Genomic DNA, 17397 nt, shown 5'->3' on the forward strand with positions numbered 1-17397 from the left:
GCTAGACACCCTAGCATATACCTGGATCCTAGCTGTGGAGTCCAGACCCCGCTAGACACCCTAGCATATACCTGGATCCTAGCTGTGGAGTCCAGACCCCGCTAGACACCCTAGCATATACCTGGATCCTAGCTGTGGAGTCCAGACCCCGCTAGACACCCTAGCACACACCCTGGATCCTAGCTGTGGAGTCCAGACCCCGCTAGACACCCTAGCACACACCCTGGATCCTAGCTGTGGAGTCCAGACCCCGCTAGACACCCTAGCATATACCTGGATCCTAGCTGTGGAGTCCAGACCCCGCTAGACACCCTAGCATATACCTGGATCCTAGCTGTGGAGTCCAGACCCCGCTAGACACCCTAGCATATACCTGGATCCTAGCTGTGGAGTCCAGACCCCGCTAGACACCCTAGCACACACCCTGGCTCCTAGCTGTGGAGTCCAGACCCCGCTAGACACCCTAGCACACACCCTGGATCCTAGCTGTGGAGTCCAGACCCCGCTAGACACCCTAGCACACACCCTGGATCCTAGCTGTGGAGTCCAGACCCCGCTAGACACCCTAGCACACACCCTGGATCCTAGCTGTGGAGTCCAGACCCCGCTAGACACCCTAGCACACACCCTGGATCCTAGCTGTGGAGTCCAGACCCCGCTAGACACCCTAGCACACACCCTGGATCCTAGCTGTGGAGTCCAGACCCCGCTAGACACCCTAGCATATACCTGGATCCTAGCTGTGGAGTCCAGACCCCGCTAGACACACTAGCACACACCCTGGCTCCTAGCTGTGGAGTCCAGACCCCGCTAGACACCCTAGCACACACCCTGGATCCTAGCTGTGGAGTCCAGACCCCGATAGACACCCTAGCACACACCCTGGATCCTAGCTGTGGAGTCCAGACCCCGCTAGACACCCTAGCACACACCCTGGCTCCTAGCTGTGGAGTCCAGACCCCGCTAGACACCCTAGCACACACCCTGGCTCCTAGCTGTGGAGTCCAGACCCCGCTAGACACCCTAGCACACACCCTGGATCCTAGCTGTGGAGTCCAGACCCCGCTAGACACCCTAGCACACACCCTGGATCCTAGCTGTGGAGTCCAGACCCCGCTAGACACCCTAGCATATACCTGGATCCTAGCTGTGGAGTCCAGACCCCGCTAGACACCCTAGCACACACCCTGGATCCTAGCTGTGGAGTCCAGACCCCGCTAGACACCCTAGCACACACCCTGGATCCTAGCTGTGGAGTCCAGACCCCGCTAGACACCCTAGCATATACCTGGATCCTAGCTGTGGAGTCCAGACCCCGCTAGACACCCTAGCATATACCTGGATCCTAGCTGTGGAGTCCAGACCCCGCTAGACACCCTAGCATATACCTGGATCCTAGCTGTGGAGTCCAGACCCCGCTAGACACCCTAGCACACACCCTGGATCCTAGCTGTGGAGTCCAGACCCCGCTAGACACCCTAGCACACACCCTGGATCCTAGCTGTGGAGTCCAGACCCCGCTAGACACCCTAGCACACACCCTGGATCCTAGCTGTGGAGTCCAGACCCCGCTAGACACCCTAGCATATACCTGGATCCTAGCTGTGGAGTCCAGACCCCGCTAGACACCCTAGCATATACCTGGATCCTAGCTGTGGAGTCCAGACCCCGCTAGACACCCTAGCATATACCTGGATCCTAGCTGTGGAGTCCAGACCCCGCTAGACACCCTAGCATATACCTGGATCCTAGCTGTGGAGTCCAGACCCCGCTAGACACCCTAGCACACACCCTGGCTCCTAGCTGTGGAGTCCAGACCCCGCTAGACACCCTAGCACACACCCTGGATCCTAGCTGTGGAGTCCAGACCCCGCTAGACACCCTAGCACACACCCTGGATCCTAGCTGTGGAGTCCAGACCCCGCTAGACACCCTAGCACACACCCTGGATCCTAGCTGTGGAGTCCAGACCCCGCTAGACACCCTAGCACACACCCTGGATCCTAGCTGTGGAGTCCAGACCCCGCTAGACACCCTAGCACACACCCTGGATCCTAGCTGTGGAGTCCAGACCCCGCTAGACACCCTAGCATATACCTGGATCCTAGCTGTGGAGTCCAGACCCCGCTAGACACCCTAGCACACACCCTGGATCCTAGCTGTGGAGTCCAGACCCCGCTAGACACCCTAGCACACACCCTGGATCCTAGCTGTGGAGTCCAGACCCCGCTAGACACCCTAGCACACACCCTGGCTCCTAGCTGTGGAGTCCAGACCCCGCTAGACACCCTAGCACACACCCTGGCTCCTAGCTGTGGAGTCCAGACCCCGCTAGACACCCTAGCACACACCCTGGATCCTAGCTGTGGAGTCCAGACCCCGCTAGACACCCTAGCACACACCCTGGATCCTAGCTGTGGAGTCCAGACCCCACTAGACACCCTAGCACACACCCTGGATCCTAGCTGTGGAGTCCAGACCCCGCTAGACACCCTAGCATATACCTGGATCCTAGCTGTGGAGTCCAGACCCCGCTAGACACCCTAGCACACACCCTGGATCCTAGCTGTGGAGTCCAGACCCGGCTAGACACCCTAGCATATACCTGGATCCTAGCTGTGGAGTCCAGACCCCGCTAGACACCCTAGCATATACCTGGATCCTAGCTGTGGAGTCCAGACCCCGCTAGACACCCTAGCATATACCTGGATCCTAGCTGTGGAGTCCAGACCCTGCTAGACACCCTAGCACACACCCTGGATCCTAGCTGTGGAGTCCAGACCCTGCTAGACACCCTAGCACACACCCTGGATCCTAGCTGTGGAGTCCAGACCCCGCTAGACACCCTAGCATATACCTGGATCCTAGCTGTGGAGTCCAGACCCCGCTAGACACCCTAGCACACACCCTGGATCCTAGCTGTGGAGTCCAGACCCCGCTAGACACCCTAGCACACACCCTGGATCCTAGCTGTGGAGTCCAGACCCCGCTAGACACCCTAGCATATACCTGGATCCTAGCTGTGGAGTCCAGACCCCGCTAGACACCCTAGCATATACCTGGATCCTAGCTGTGGAGTCCAGACCCCACTAGACACCCTAGCACACACCCTGGATCCTAGCTGTGGAGTCCAGACCCCGCTAGACACCCTAGCATATACCTGGATCCTAGCTGTGGAGTCCAGACCCCGCTAGACACCCTAGCACACACCCTGGATCCTAGCTGTGCAGTCCAGACCCTGCTAGACACCCTAGCATATACCTGGATCCTAGCTGTGGAGTCCAGACCCCGCTAGACACCCTAGCATATACCTGGATCCTAGCTGTGGAGTCCAGACCCCGCTAGACACCCTAGCACACACCCTGGATCCTAGCTGTGGAGTCCAGACCTCGCTAGACACCCTAGCACACACCCTGGATCCTAGCTGTGGAGTCCAGACCCCGCTAGACACCCTAGCATATACCTGGATCCTAGCTGTGGAGTCCAGACCCCGCTAGACACCCTAGCATATACCTGGATCCTAGCTGTGGAGTCCAGACCCCGCTAGACACCCTAGCATATACCTGGATCCTAGCTGTGGAGTCCAGACCCCGCTAGACACCCTAGCACACACCCTGGATCCTAGCTGTGGAGTCCAGACCCCGCTAGACACCCTAGCACACACCCTGGATCCTAGCTGTGGAGTCCAGACCCCGCTAGACACCCTAGCATATACCTGGATCCTAGCTGTGGAGTCCAGACCCCGCTAGACACCCTAGCATATACCTGGATCCTAGCTGTGGAGTCCAGACCCCGCTAGACACCCTAGCATATACCTGGATCCTAGCTGTGGAGTCCAGACCCCGCTAGACACCCTAGCACACACCCTGGCTCCTAGCTGTGGAGTCCAGACCCCGCTAGACACCCTAGCACACACCCTGGATCCTAGCTGTGGAGTCCAGACCCCGCTAGACACCCTAGCACACACCCTGGATCCTAGCTGTGGAGTCCAGACCCCGCTAGACACCCTAGCACACACCCTGGATCCTAGCTGTGGAGTCCAGACCCCGCTAGACACCCTAGCACACACCCTGGATCCTAGCTGTGGAGTCCAGACCCCGCTAGACACCCTAGCACACACCCTGGATCCTAGCTGTGGAGTCCAGACCCCGCTAGACACCCTAGCATATACCTGGATCCTAGCTGTGGAGTCCAGACCCCGCTAGACACCCTAGCACACACCCTGGCTCCTAGCTGTGGAGTCCAGACCCCGCTAGACACCCTAGCACACACCCTGGATCCTAGCTGTGGAGTCCAGACCCCGATAGACACCCTAGCACACACCCTGGATCCTAGCTGTGGAGTCCAGACCCCGCTAGACACCCTAGCACACACCCTGGCTCCTAGCTGTGGAGTCCAGACCCCGCTAGACACCCTAGCACACACCCTGGATCCTAGCTGTGGAGTCCAGACCCCGCTAGACACCCTAGCACACACCCTGGATCCTAGCTGTGGAGTCCAGACCCCGCTAGACACCCTAGCACACACCCTGGATCCTAGCTGTGGAGTCCAGACCCCGCTAGACACCCTAGCATATACCTGGATCCTAGCTGTGGAGTCCAGACCCCGCTAGACACCCTAGCACACACCCTGGATCCTAGCTGTGGAGTCCAGACCCCGCTAGACACCCTAGCACACACCCTGGATCCTAGCTGTGGAGTCCAGACCCCGCTAGACACCCTAGCATATACCTGGATCCTAGCTGTGGAGTCCAGACCCCGCTAGACACCCTAGCATATACCTGGATCCTAGCTGTGGAGTCCAGACCCCGCTAGACACCCTAGCATATACCTGGATCCTAGCTGTGGAGTCCAGACCCCGCTAGACACCCTAGCACACACCCTGGCTCCTAGCTGTGGAGTCCAGACCCCGCTAGACACCCTAGCACACACCCTGGATCCTAGCTGTGGAGTCCAGACCCCGCTAGACACCCTAGCACACACCCTGGATCCTAGCTGTGGAGTCCAGACCCCGCTAGACACCCTAGCACACACCCTGGATCCTAGCTGTGGAGTCCAGACCCCGCTAGACACCCTAGCACACACCCTGGATCCTAGCTGTGGAGTCCAGACCCCGCTAGACACCCTAGCACACACCCTGGATCCTAGCTGTGGAGTCCAGACCCCGCTAGACACCCTAGCATATACCTGGATCCTAGCTGTGGAGTCCAGACCCCGCTAGACACCCTAGCACACACCCTGGCTCCTAGCTGTGGAGTCCAGACCCCGCTAGACACCCTAGCACACACCCTGGATCCTTGCTGTGGAGTCCAGACCCCGATAGACACCCTAGCACACACCCTGGATCCTAGCTGTGGAGTCCAGACCCCGCTAGACACCCTAGCACACACCCTGGCTCCTAGCTGTGGAGTCCAGACCCCGCTAGACACCCTAGCACACACCCTGGCTCCTAGCTGTGGAGTCCAGACCCCGCTAGACACCCTAGCACACACCCTGGATCCTAGCTGTGGAGTCCAGACCCCGCTAGACACCCTAGCACACACCCTGGATCCTAGCTGTGGAGTCCAGACCCCGCTAGACACCCTAGCATATACCTGGATCCTAGCTGTGGAGTCCAGACCCCGCTAGACACCCTAGCACACACCCTGGATCCTAGCTGTGGAGTCCAGACCCCGCTAGACACCCTAGCACACACCCTGGATCCTAGCTGTGGAGTCCAGACCCCGCTAGACACCCTAGCATATACCTGGATCCTAGCTGTGGAGTCCAGACCCCGCTAGACACCCTAGCACACACCCTGGCTCCTAGCTGTGGAGTCCAGACCCCGCTAGACACCCTAGCACACACCCTGGATCCTAGCTGTGGAGTCCAGACCCCGATAGACACCCTAGCACACACCCTGGATCCTAGCTGTGGAGTCCAGACCCCGCTAGACACCCTAGCACACACCCTGGCTCCTAGCTGTGGAGTCCAGACCCCGCTAGACACCCTAGCACACACCCTGGCTCCTAGCTGTGGAGTCCAGACCCCGCTAGACACCCTAGCACACACCCTGGATCCTAGCTGTGGAGTCCAGACCCCGCTAGACACCCTAGCACACACCCTGGATCCTAGCTGTGGAGTCCAGACCCCGCTAGACACCCTAGCATATACCTGGATCCTAGCTGTGGAGTCCAGACCCCGCTAGACACCGTAGCACACACCCTGGATCCTAGCTGTGGAGTCCAGACCCCGCTAGACACCCTAGCACACACCCTGGATCCTAGCTGTGGAGTCCAGACCCCGCTAGACACCCTAGCATATACCTGGATCCTAGCTGTGGAGTCCAGACCCCGCTAGACACCCTAGCATATACCTGGATCCTAGCTGTGGAGTCCAGACCCCGCTAGACACCCTAGCATATACCTGGATCCTAGCTGTGGAGTCCAGACCCTGCAAGACACCCTAGCACACACCCTGGATCCTAGCTGTGGAGTCCAGACCCTGCTAGACACCCTAGCATATACCTGGATCCTAGCTGTGGAGTCCAGACCCCGCTAGACACCCTAGCATATACCTGGATCCTAGCTGTGGAGTCCAGACCCCGCTAGACACCCTAGCACACACCCTGGATCCTAGCTGTGGAGTCCAGACCCCGCTAGACACCCTAGCACACACCCTGGATCCTAGCTGTGGAGTCCAGACCCCGCTAGACACCCTAGCATATACCTGGATCCTAGCTGTGGAGTCCAGACCCCGCTAGACACCCTAGCATATACCTGGATCCTAGCTGTGGAGTCCAGACCCCGCTAGACACCCTAGCACACACCCTGGATCCTAGCTGTGGAGTCCAGACCCCGCTAGACACCCTAGCATATACCTGGATCCTAGCTGTGGAGTCCAGACCCCGCTAGACACCCTAGCACACAACCTGGATCCTAGCTGTGGAGTCCAGACCCCGCTAGACACCCTAGCACACACCCTGGATCCTAGCTGTGGAGTCCAGACCCCACTAGACACCCTAGCATATACCTGGATCCTAGCTGTGGAGTCCAGACCCCGCTAGACACCCTAGCACACACCCTGGATCCTAGCTGTGGAGTCCAGACCCTGCTAGACACCCTAGCATATACCTGGATCCTAGCTGTGGAGTCCAGACCCCGCTAGACACCCTAGCACACACCCTGGATCCTAGCTGTGGAGTCCAGACCCCGCTAGACACCCTAGCATATACCTGGATCCTAGCTGTGGAGTCCAGACCCTGCTAGACACCCTAGCATATACCTGGATCCTAGCTGTGGAGTCCAGACCCCGCTAGACACCCTAGCACACACCCTGGATCCTAGCTGTGGAGTCCAGACCCCGCTAGACACCCTAGCATATACCTGGATCCTAGCTGTGGAGTCCAGACCCTGCTAGACACCCTAGCACACACCCTGGATCCTAGCTGTGGAGTCCAGACCCTGCTAGACACCCTAGCACACACCCTGGATCCTAGCTGTGGAGTCCAGACCCCGATAGACACCCTAGCACACACCCTGGATCCTAGCTGTGGAGTCCAGACCCCGCTAGACACCCTAGCACACACCCTGGCTCCTAGCTGTGGAGTCCAGACCCCGCTAGACACCCTAGCACACACCCTGGCTCCTAGCTGTGGAGTCCAGACCCCGCTAGACACCCTAGCACACACCCTGGATCCTAGCTGTGGAGTCCAGACCCCGCTAGACACCCTAGCATATACCTGGATCCTAGCTGTGGAGTCCAGACCCCGCTAGACACCCTAGCATATACCTGGATTCTAGCTGTGGAGTCCAGACCCCGCTAGACACCCTAGCATATACCTGGATTCTAGCTGTGGAGTCCAGACCCTGCTAGACACCCTAGCACACACCCTGGATCCTAGCTGTGGAGTCCAGACCCTGCTAGACACCCTAGCACACACCCTGGATCCTAGCTGTGGAGTCCAGACCCCGCTAGACACCCTAGCATATACCTGGATCCTAGCTGTGGAGTCCAGACCCCGCTAGACACCCTAGCACACACCCTGGATCCTAGCTGTGGAGTCCAGACCCCGCTAGACACCCTAGCATATACCTGGATCCTAGCTGTGGAGTCCAGACCCCGCTAGACACCCTAGCATATACCTGGATCCTAGCTGTGGAGTCCAGACCCTGCTAGACACCCTAGCACACACCCTGGATCCTAGCTGTGGAGTCCAGACCCTGCTAGACACCCTAGCACACACCCTGGATCCTAGCTGTGGAGTCCAGACCCCGCTAGACACCCTAGCATATACCTGGATCCTAGCTGTGGAGTCCAGACCCTGCTAGACACCCTAGCACACACCCTGGATCCTAGCTGTGGAGTCCAGACCCCGCTAGACACCCTAGCATATACCTGGATCCTAGCTGTGGAGTCCAGACCCCGCTAGACACCCTAGCATATACCTGGATCCTAGCTGTGGAGTCCAGACCCCGCTAGACACCCTAGCATATACCTGGATCCTAGCTGTGGAGTCCAGACCCTGCTAGACACCCTAGCATATACCTGGATCCTAGCTGTGGAGTCCAGACCCCGCTAGACACCCTAGCACACACCCTGGATCCTAGCTGTGGAGTCCAGACCCCGCTAGACACCCTAGCATATACCTGGATCCTAGCTGTGGAGTCCAGACCCCGCTAGACACCCTAGCATATACCTGGATCCTAGCTGTGGAGTCCAGACCCTGCTAGACACCCTAGCACACACCCTGGATCCTAGCTGTGGAGTCCAGACCCTGCTAGACACCCTAGCACACACCCTGGATCCTAGCTGTGGAGTCCAGACCCCGCTAGACACCCTAGCATATACCTGGATCCTAGCTGTGGAGTCCAGACCCTGCTAGACACCCTAGCACACACCCTGGATCCTAGCTGTGGAGTCCAGACCCCGCTAGACACCCTAGCATATACCTGGATCCTAGCTGTGGAGTCCAGACCCCGCTAGACACCCTAGCATATACCTGGATCCTAGCTGTGGAGTCCAGACCCCGCTAGACACCCTAGCATATACCTGGATCCTAGCTGTGGAGTCCAGACCCTGCTAGATACCCTAGCACACACCCTGGATCCTAGCTGTGGAGTCCAGACCCCGCTAGACACCCTAGCACACACCCTGGATCCTAGCTGTGGAGTCCAGACCCCGCTAGACACCCTAGCATATACCTGGATCCTAGCTGTGGAGTCCAGACCCTGCTAGACACCCTAGCACACACCCTGGATCCTAGCTGTGGAGTCCAGACCCCGCTAGACACCCTAGCATATACCTGGATCCTAGCTGTGGAGTCCAGACCCCGCTAGACACCCTAGCATATACCTGGATCCTAGCTGTGGAGTCCAGACCCCGCTAGACACCCTAGCACACACCCTGGATCCTAGCTGTGGAGTCCAGACCCCGATAGACACCCTAGCACACACCCTGGATCCTAGCTGTGGAGTCCAGACCCCGCTAGACACCCTAGCACACACCCTGGCTCCTAGCTGTGGAGTCCAGACCCCGCTAGACACCCTAGCACACACCCTGGCTCCGAGCTGTGGAGTCCAGACCCCGCTAGACACCCTAGCACACACCCTGGATCCTAGCTGTGGAGTCCAGACCCCGCTAGACACCCTAGCACACACCCTGGATCCTAGCTGTGGAGTCCAGACCCCGCTAGACACCCTAGCATATACCTGGATCCTAGCTGTGGAGTCCAGACCCCGCTAGACACCGTAGCACACACCCTGGATCCTAGCTGTGGAGTCCAGACCCCGCTAGACACCCTAGCACACACCCTGGATCCTAGCTGTGGAGTCCAGACCCCGCTAGACACCCTAGCATATACCTGGATCCTAGCTGTGGAGTCCAGACCCCGCTAGACACCCTAGCATATACCTGGATCCTAGCTGTGGAGTCCAGACCCCGCTAGACACCCTAGCATATACCTGGATCCTAGCTGTGGAGTCCAGACCCTGCAAGACACCCTAGCACACACCCTGGATCCTAGCTGTGGAGTCCAGACCCTGCTAGACACCCTAGCATATACCTGGATCCTAGCTGTGGAGTCCAGACCCCGCTAGACACCCTAGCATATACCTGGATCCTAGCTGTGGAGTCCAGACCCCGCTAGACACCCTAGCACACACCCTGGATCCTAGCTGTGGAGTCCAGACCCCGCTAGACACCCTAGCACACACCCTGGATCCTAGCTGTGGAGTCCAGACCCCGCTAGACACCCTAGCATATACCTGGATCCTAGCTGTGGAGTCCAGACCCCGCTAGACACCCTAGCATATACCTGGATCCTAGCTGTGGAGTCCAGACCCCGCTAGACACCCTAGCACACACCCTGGATCCTAGCTGTGGAGTCCAGACCCCGCTAGACACCCTAGCATATACCTGGATCCTAGCTGTGGAGTCCAGACCCCGCTAGACACCCTAGCATATACCTGGATCCTAGCTGTGGAGTCCAGACCCCGCTAGACACCCTAGCACACACCCTGGATCCTAGCTGTGGAGTCCAGACCCCACTAGACACCCTAGCATATACCTGGATCCTAGCTGTGGAGTCCAGACCCCGCTAGACACCCTAGCACACACCCTGGATCCTAGCTGTGGAGTCCAGACCCTGCTAGACACCCTAGCATATACCTGGATCCTAGCTGTGGAGTCCAGACCCCGCTAGACACCCTAGCACACACCCTGGATCCTAGCTGTGGAGTCCAGACCCCGCTAGACACCCTAGCATATACCTGGATCCTAGCTGTGGAGTCCAGACCCTGCTAGACACCCTAGCATATACCTGGATCCTAGCTGTGGAGTCCAGACCCCGCTAGACACCCTAGCACACACCCTGGATCCTAGCTGTGGAGTCCAGACCCCGCTAGACACCCTAGCATATACCTGGATCCTAGCTGTGGAGTCCAGACCCTGCTAGACACCCTAGCACACACCCTGGATCCTAGCTGTGGAGTCCAGACCCTGCTAGACACCCTAGCACACACCCTGGATCCTAGCTGTGGAGTCCAGACCCCGATAGACACCCTAGCACACACCCTGGATCCTAGCTGTGGAGTCCAGACCCCGCTAGACACCCTAGCACACACCCTGGCTCCTAGCTGTGGAGTCCAGACCCCGCTAGACACCCTAGCACACACCCTGGCTCCTAGCTGTGGAGTCCAGACCCCGCTAGACACCCTAGCACACACCCTGGATCCTAGCTGTGGAGTCCAGACCCCGCTAGACACCCTAGCATATACCTGGATCCTAGCTGTGGAGTCCAGACCCCGCTAGACACCCTAGCATATACCTGGATTCTAGCTGTGGAGTCCAGACCCCGCTAGACACCCTAGCATATACCTGGATTCTAGCTGTGGAGTCCAGACCCTGCTAGACACCCTAGCACACACCCTGGATCCTAGCTGTGGAGTCCAGACCCTGCTAGACACCCTAGCACACACCCTGGATCCTAGCTGTGGAGTCCAGACCCCGCTAGACACCCTAGCATATACCTGGATCCTAGCTGTGGAGTCCAGACCCCGCTAGACACCCTAGCATATACCTGGATCCTAGCTGTGGAGTCCAGACCCTGCTAGACACCCTAGCACACACCCTGGATCCTAGCTGTGGAGTCCAGACCCTGCTAGACACCCTAGCACACACCCTGGATCCTAGCTGTGGAGTCCAGACCCCGCTAGACACCCTAGCATATACCTGGATCCTAGCTGTGGAGTCCAGACCCTGCTACACACCCTAGCACACACCCTGGATCCTAGCTGTGGAGTCCAGACCCCGCTAGACACCCTAGCATATACCTGGATCCTAGCTGTGGAGTCCAGACCCCGCTAGACACCCTAGCATATACCTGGATCCTAGCTGTGGAGTCCAGACCCCGCTAGACACCCTAGCATATACCTGGATCCTAGCTGTGGAGTCCAGACCCTGCTAGACACCCTAGCATATACCTGGATCCTAGCTGTGGAGTCCAGACCCCGCTAGACACCCTAGCACACACCCTGGATCCTAGCTGTGGAGTCCAGACCCCGCTAGACACCCTAGCATATACCTGGATCCTAGCTGTGGAGTCCAGACCCCGCTAGACACCCTAGCATATACCTGGATCCTAGCTGTGGAGTCCAGACCCTGCTAGACACCCTAGCACACACCCTGGATCCTAGCTGTGGAGTCCAGACCCTGCTAGACACCCTAGCACACACCCTGGATCCTAGCTGTGGAGTCCAGACCCCGCTAGACACCCTAGCATATACCTGGATCCTAGCTGTGGAGTCCAGACCCTGCTAGACACCCTAGCACACACCCTGGATCCTAGCTGTGGAGTCCAGACCCCGCTAGACACCCTAGCATATACCTGGATCCTAGCTGTGGAGTCCAGACCCCGCTAGACACCCTAGCATATACCTGGATCCTAGCTGTGGAGTCCAGACCCCGCTAGACACCCTAGCATATACCTGGATCCTAGCTGTGGAGTCCAGACCCTGCTAGATACCCTAGCACACACCCTGGATCCTAGCTGTGGAGTCCAGACCCCGCTAGACACCCTAGCACACACCCTGGATCCTAGCTGTGGAGTCCAGACCCCGCTAGACACCCTAGCATATACCTGGATCCTAGCTGTGGAGTCCAGACCCTGCTAGACACCCTAGCACACACCCTGGATCCTAGCTGTGGAGTCCAGACCCCGCTAGACACCCTAGCATATACCTGGATCCTAGCTGTGGAGTCCAGACCCCGCTAGACACCCTAGCATATACCTGGATCCTAGCTGTGGAGTCCAGACCCCGCTAGACACCCTAGCACACACCCTGGATCCTAGCTGTGGAGTCCAGACCCCGCTAGACACCCTAGCACACACCCTGGATCCTAGCTGTGGAGTCCAGACCCTGCTAGACACCCTAGCACACACCCTGGATCCTAGCACCTGGAGACAGAAGCAGACAGAGCTTGGTGAGCGTCATAGTGAGGCTTTCTCAAAATCTAACAATATCTGATGAATTCTGATGCAGTACTCATCTGTCTCTTTTTGTTAAGCTTTTTGCATCGGCATGATGAAGCGTTCTCCACCGAACCCCTCAAAAACAACGGAAGAGGAAGTCCCCTGGGCTTCTATCATGTACAGAATGTGAGTGACCTGCACGGCTTGCCACACACCTCAGGTTTACATTCCTGGTTTTGTTTGCTAAGGAAGGACGATCATGTGAGGTGTGACGATCGTGTGAGGTGTGAGCTGTCTGCTGTGCAGAGATGATCGTGTGAGGTGTGAGCTGTCTGCTGTGCAGAGAGAATGAGCAGTAGAGATGGTGGCCCCGGGGAAGTGAGGTAGTCTTCAGGGGAGGAGCAGCCAGTCTCTTCCTGGGTGACAGTGGCCCAGCGAGTGTGTGCAGTCTAAGTTTCCCAATGAAATATTCCATCCATTTGAATATCAGTTTTTAAAAAGATATTCCTACCCTAGAAAAAATGAGCATGTTTGGTATCAGTTTTGATAATTTAACATAGTATCCTGTAAACTCTAGGATATTTACATTGTTGCTTACAAGTAATCTAGAAGATTCTGAAGGCCTTCTGTAACCAAGTTAATATTCAGAGTGTTTCCCTGGTAGCTGTGTTTATCTGTCCATGTCCCTCACAACTGCCTTCACACACGCACAAGGAAATAGGCTTTCCAGCTCGCGGATTTCATTCAGACTCACAACTGCCTTCACACACGCACAAGGAAATAGGCTTTCCAGCTCGCAGATTTCATTCAGACTCACAACTGCCTTCACACACGCACAAGGAAATAGGCTTTCCAGCTTGCGGATTTCATTCAGACTCGACTCACAAGTCGTCTTGAGGGCAGTGGTGCGATGGCTCAGGATATAAGCACTGACTGATGAGCTTGACAGCCGGAGTCCACCCTAGGCCCCCTGTGGAGGAAGAGGAGAAGTGGCTCCCACAGTTGTCTTCTGACTCACACACGCATGCTGTAGCACAAGCACCATGCACACACAGATAATTTAATTAAGAAAAAAAAGTCATCATCATAATACTGATGATTGTTAAGAATTCATTTCGTATCACCCCGCCCCGTTTTCTGCACCATTGAGCCCTCATTTCTACACCATGACTGTCACAACCCTGTCCTGCAGTTGAGGGAGCTGAGCACCAAGCAGGTCCTGCCTCTCACCCAGGTTACAAAGCTGGGAAGGGGCAAAGATGGAATTTAAACACAAAGAAGCCTGCCTGTAACATCCAGAATCTCCACTGCCTTCCTTCTCCTTTTTACTCACATCTACTCTATAAAGAGAGAGGGGACTGGACTGCGTCAGTAGCCAGACTGGAAGAGTGCTTACCTCACAGGCATGAGGTCCTGAATTGGAACTCCAGCACAAACAAAAATTTTTAAATATATGAAGTGAGAGAAGAAAAGGCAATCAAAGATAGAATAAAATTAAAAATAGAGCATGAAATATGGGCTAGAGAGATGGCTCAGTAGTTGAGTGTGTACTGCTCTTGTAGAAGACTTTGGTTGGGTTTCCAGCCCATAATTGCATAAGACTCCAGTTCCAAGGGATCCAAAGACCTCTTCTGGCCTCTGAGGACACTTGTTCATATACTCAACATGCACATAGTCCAAACCCAGGCATAGACATATGTACATATCTCTAACTAAAAATAAAGCATGTCTTTGATAAATGCCGATCAGCTGTTATCAAACTACTGACTCATGAAACCACAGATGTCCCCAAGGAGCTTAGAATTAAGGGGAAATACAGTCATACAGTATAAGGACATGAAAATGGTATTATTTAAATTCAAAGGGAAGATTTCCATATAGAAAGTCTTTAAGTTACTTTTCTGGGTGAGGGAAAATGGTTCTGAAGAGAGAGGTAGGTTTTCTGAAAGATGAAGCATAAATAAAAGGTGGACAAAAGAAGAAAGGGTGTCTCAAACTGGGCATTGAGCCTTGCTCATTGTCCACAGCCAACACACTTTTTCTTATCCCTTCTACTTCACCTGGGCTTTGGAGAGAAGGCCTTCCTAGCAGAGTTGCTGCCTGGGCTTTTTCTGAGGTACAGCAAAGGAAAAAGCAGGTAGATAGAGCAACAGGCAAGACTTGAAATCATGAGCAGCAACAAAGTGAAGTCAATTCTGCTGCTCTATGGAGGGTCTAGAATGCTGACGCTTGGTAAAGTCACATTCAAAACAAAACCAGAGGGAAACCTGTCCTGTGGTGTAGGAGGCCTGGCAGTGAACCCAGCATGCGCGGGATGCCTAGCAGTGTTGAAGGGCTGCTGCAAGCACAAGCCTGCGCTTTCTCGTCCTCACCCACCCCGGCCTCACTGGACTTTCTTCTTCCTAGATTGCAGTGGAGGTCACCGAGTCATTTGTGGACTACATCAAAACCAAGCCCATCGTATTTGAGGTCTTTGGGCACTACCAGCAGCACCCGCTCCATCTGCAAGGACAAGATCTTAACAGGTTTGAGTCAGATGAGCAGACGTGGTTTGTTGTTGCTGTTGTTCCGGAAAAGAACCCTTTGCATGGCTGCAGATAACTGAACAGTAGATTCATACATTTCCCTGGTTTTGCTCTTGAAATGTCACTGCCTTCTTGTAGCTAACCTAATCACTAAGCTGAGAGACAGCAAGTCGGATTTTGTCCACATGACTTCGAATGCCTTCTTTCTGTTGTAAGAAGAAATTCTTAATAGGGTAGAAAGTTGATGCTGTAGAGCTAGAACACGCGTGTAGTTATTTCTGATGCCTTTACCTTATGAAGTGGAGACTGGGGTGGAGTCATTGCTTCTAATGAGGAAATACCGCCCAGCGTGTTTCTGTTTCCTTAAAAAGGTTTAAACATTTGGGGGGAAAAAAAGAAAGGCAAGGTGGTGATGGCACACATCTTTAATCCCAGCACTAGGGAGGCAGAGACAGGCGGACCTCTGGGAGTTTGAGGGTAGCCAGGTATGCAGAACGAGTTCCAGGATAGCCAGGACAACATAGAGAAGCCCTGTCTCCAAACCCCCAAAAAAGGTGTAAACATATCACTAATGGCAACACTTAACTCCATGTATGTAGTCCTGGTAAATGTCTTCTTCCTCTCTTTGCAGTCCTCCTCAGCCTTCTCGAAGATTCTTTCCACCACCCATGCCACTCTCCAAACCAGGTGAGCAGCAGCTAAACTGCCTGATGTGCATACATCTGTTCTGAATGGTTTCCAGACAAGAGTCACACTGGAGAGGGCTGGAGAGATGGCTCAGAGGTTAAGAGCACTGGCTGCCCTTCCAGAGGTCCTGAGTCCTAGTCCCAGCAACCACTAGATGGCTCACAACCATCTGTAATGAGATCTGGTGCCCTCTTCTGGACTGTAGGCAGACATGCAGACAGGACACTATACATTTATAAAAAAAAAAAAAAAAAAAAGAATCATAACTAGCGTTCCTTCTCTCTGTGTCTTTGTGTGTTCCTGTTCCTCTTGTGTATTTCTAACAGGAACACGAATGCTGGGTTCCTGATCTGAGATAGGAAGTCAGAAACTATGGACTCTGTCTCTCTGGCCTTCTCATTCAGACTTGATAACTTCCTCCTATTTCTTAAATCTCTATGCTTTGTATGTAATTAGTTTGTCAGTCTCTTAACATTTATTTGCGTATTAAATTTATTCTGCCTGTTCACTTTTGCTGTTGGGATTTTTGTTTTTGATTGACACATAATAATTAAACATATTTAAACTATAATACAATGCATTTATAACTATATGCTCTGAGGAACACATGTATATATCAGTATAATTAGTATATCCATATCTTTTTTTTTTTTTTCGAGACAGGGTTTCTCTGTGGCTTTGGAACCTGTCCTGGAACTAGCTCTGTAGACCAGGCTGGTCTCGAACTCACAGAGATCCGCCTGCCTCTGCCTCCCGAAGTGCTGGGATTAAAGGCGTGCGCCACCACCGCCCGGCTTAGTATATCCATATCTTAAGCATTTCTTATTTGTAGTGTGTATATTCAAAATCTTTTCTTGTGGGGCTGGAGAGATGGCTCAGTGGTTAAGAGCATTGCCTGCTCTTCCAAAGGTCCTGAGTTCAATTCCCAGCAACCACATGGTGGCTCACAACCATCTGTAAAGAGGTCTGGCGCCCTCTTCTGGCCTTCAGGCATACAGACAGAATATTGTATACATAATAAATAAACAAACAAACAAATAAATACTTAAAAAAAATCTTTTCTTGTTACATTTTAACACTGATAATAGATATCCTGTTTGACAATAGAACAGCAGAATTTATTGCTCTTCATTTATCTTGTTTTCACTTTTCTTTATTTTTGTCCTTTTCCCTTTCTGTCCACTTACCAAACTCCCACCCCTCCCTCCCCTGTGCTCATTCTCCTCCCTCTGTTCCA

The 17397-nt window shown here is 54.8% G+C and overlaps 1 protein-coding gene across 12 annotated transcripts in view; it reads left to right on the forward strand.

Annotated features, from left to right (window-relative positions):
• Positions 1 to 17397, forward strand: part of LOC121447943 (kinesin-like protein KIF1B) — a 155370-nt gene that overhangs the window by 111233 nt on the left and 26740 nt on the right. For all 12 annotated transcript variants that reach the window (XM_041651284.1, XM_041651283.1, XM_041651292.1 and 9 more), the window contains 3 exons: positions 13044 to 13134; positions 15355 to 15473; positions 16105 to 16160. In XM_041651284.1, coding sequence (XP_041507218.1) covers positions 13044 to 13134; positions 15355 to 15473; positions 16105 to 16160 — 266 coding nt within the window. The remainder of the gene's footprint in view (positions 1 to 13043; positions 13135 to 15354; positions 15474 to 16104; positions 16161 to 17397) is intronic.

The sequence above is a fragment of the Microtus oregoni genome, unplaced genomic scaffold, assembly GCF_018167655.1.
Source record: "Microtus oregoni isolate MIOR12 unplaced genomic scaffold, Mior012 000005F_ref0000423, whole genome shotgun sequence".
NCBI lineage: Eukaryota > Metazoa > Chordata > Mammalia > Rodentia > Cricetidae > Microtus > Microtus oregoni.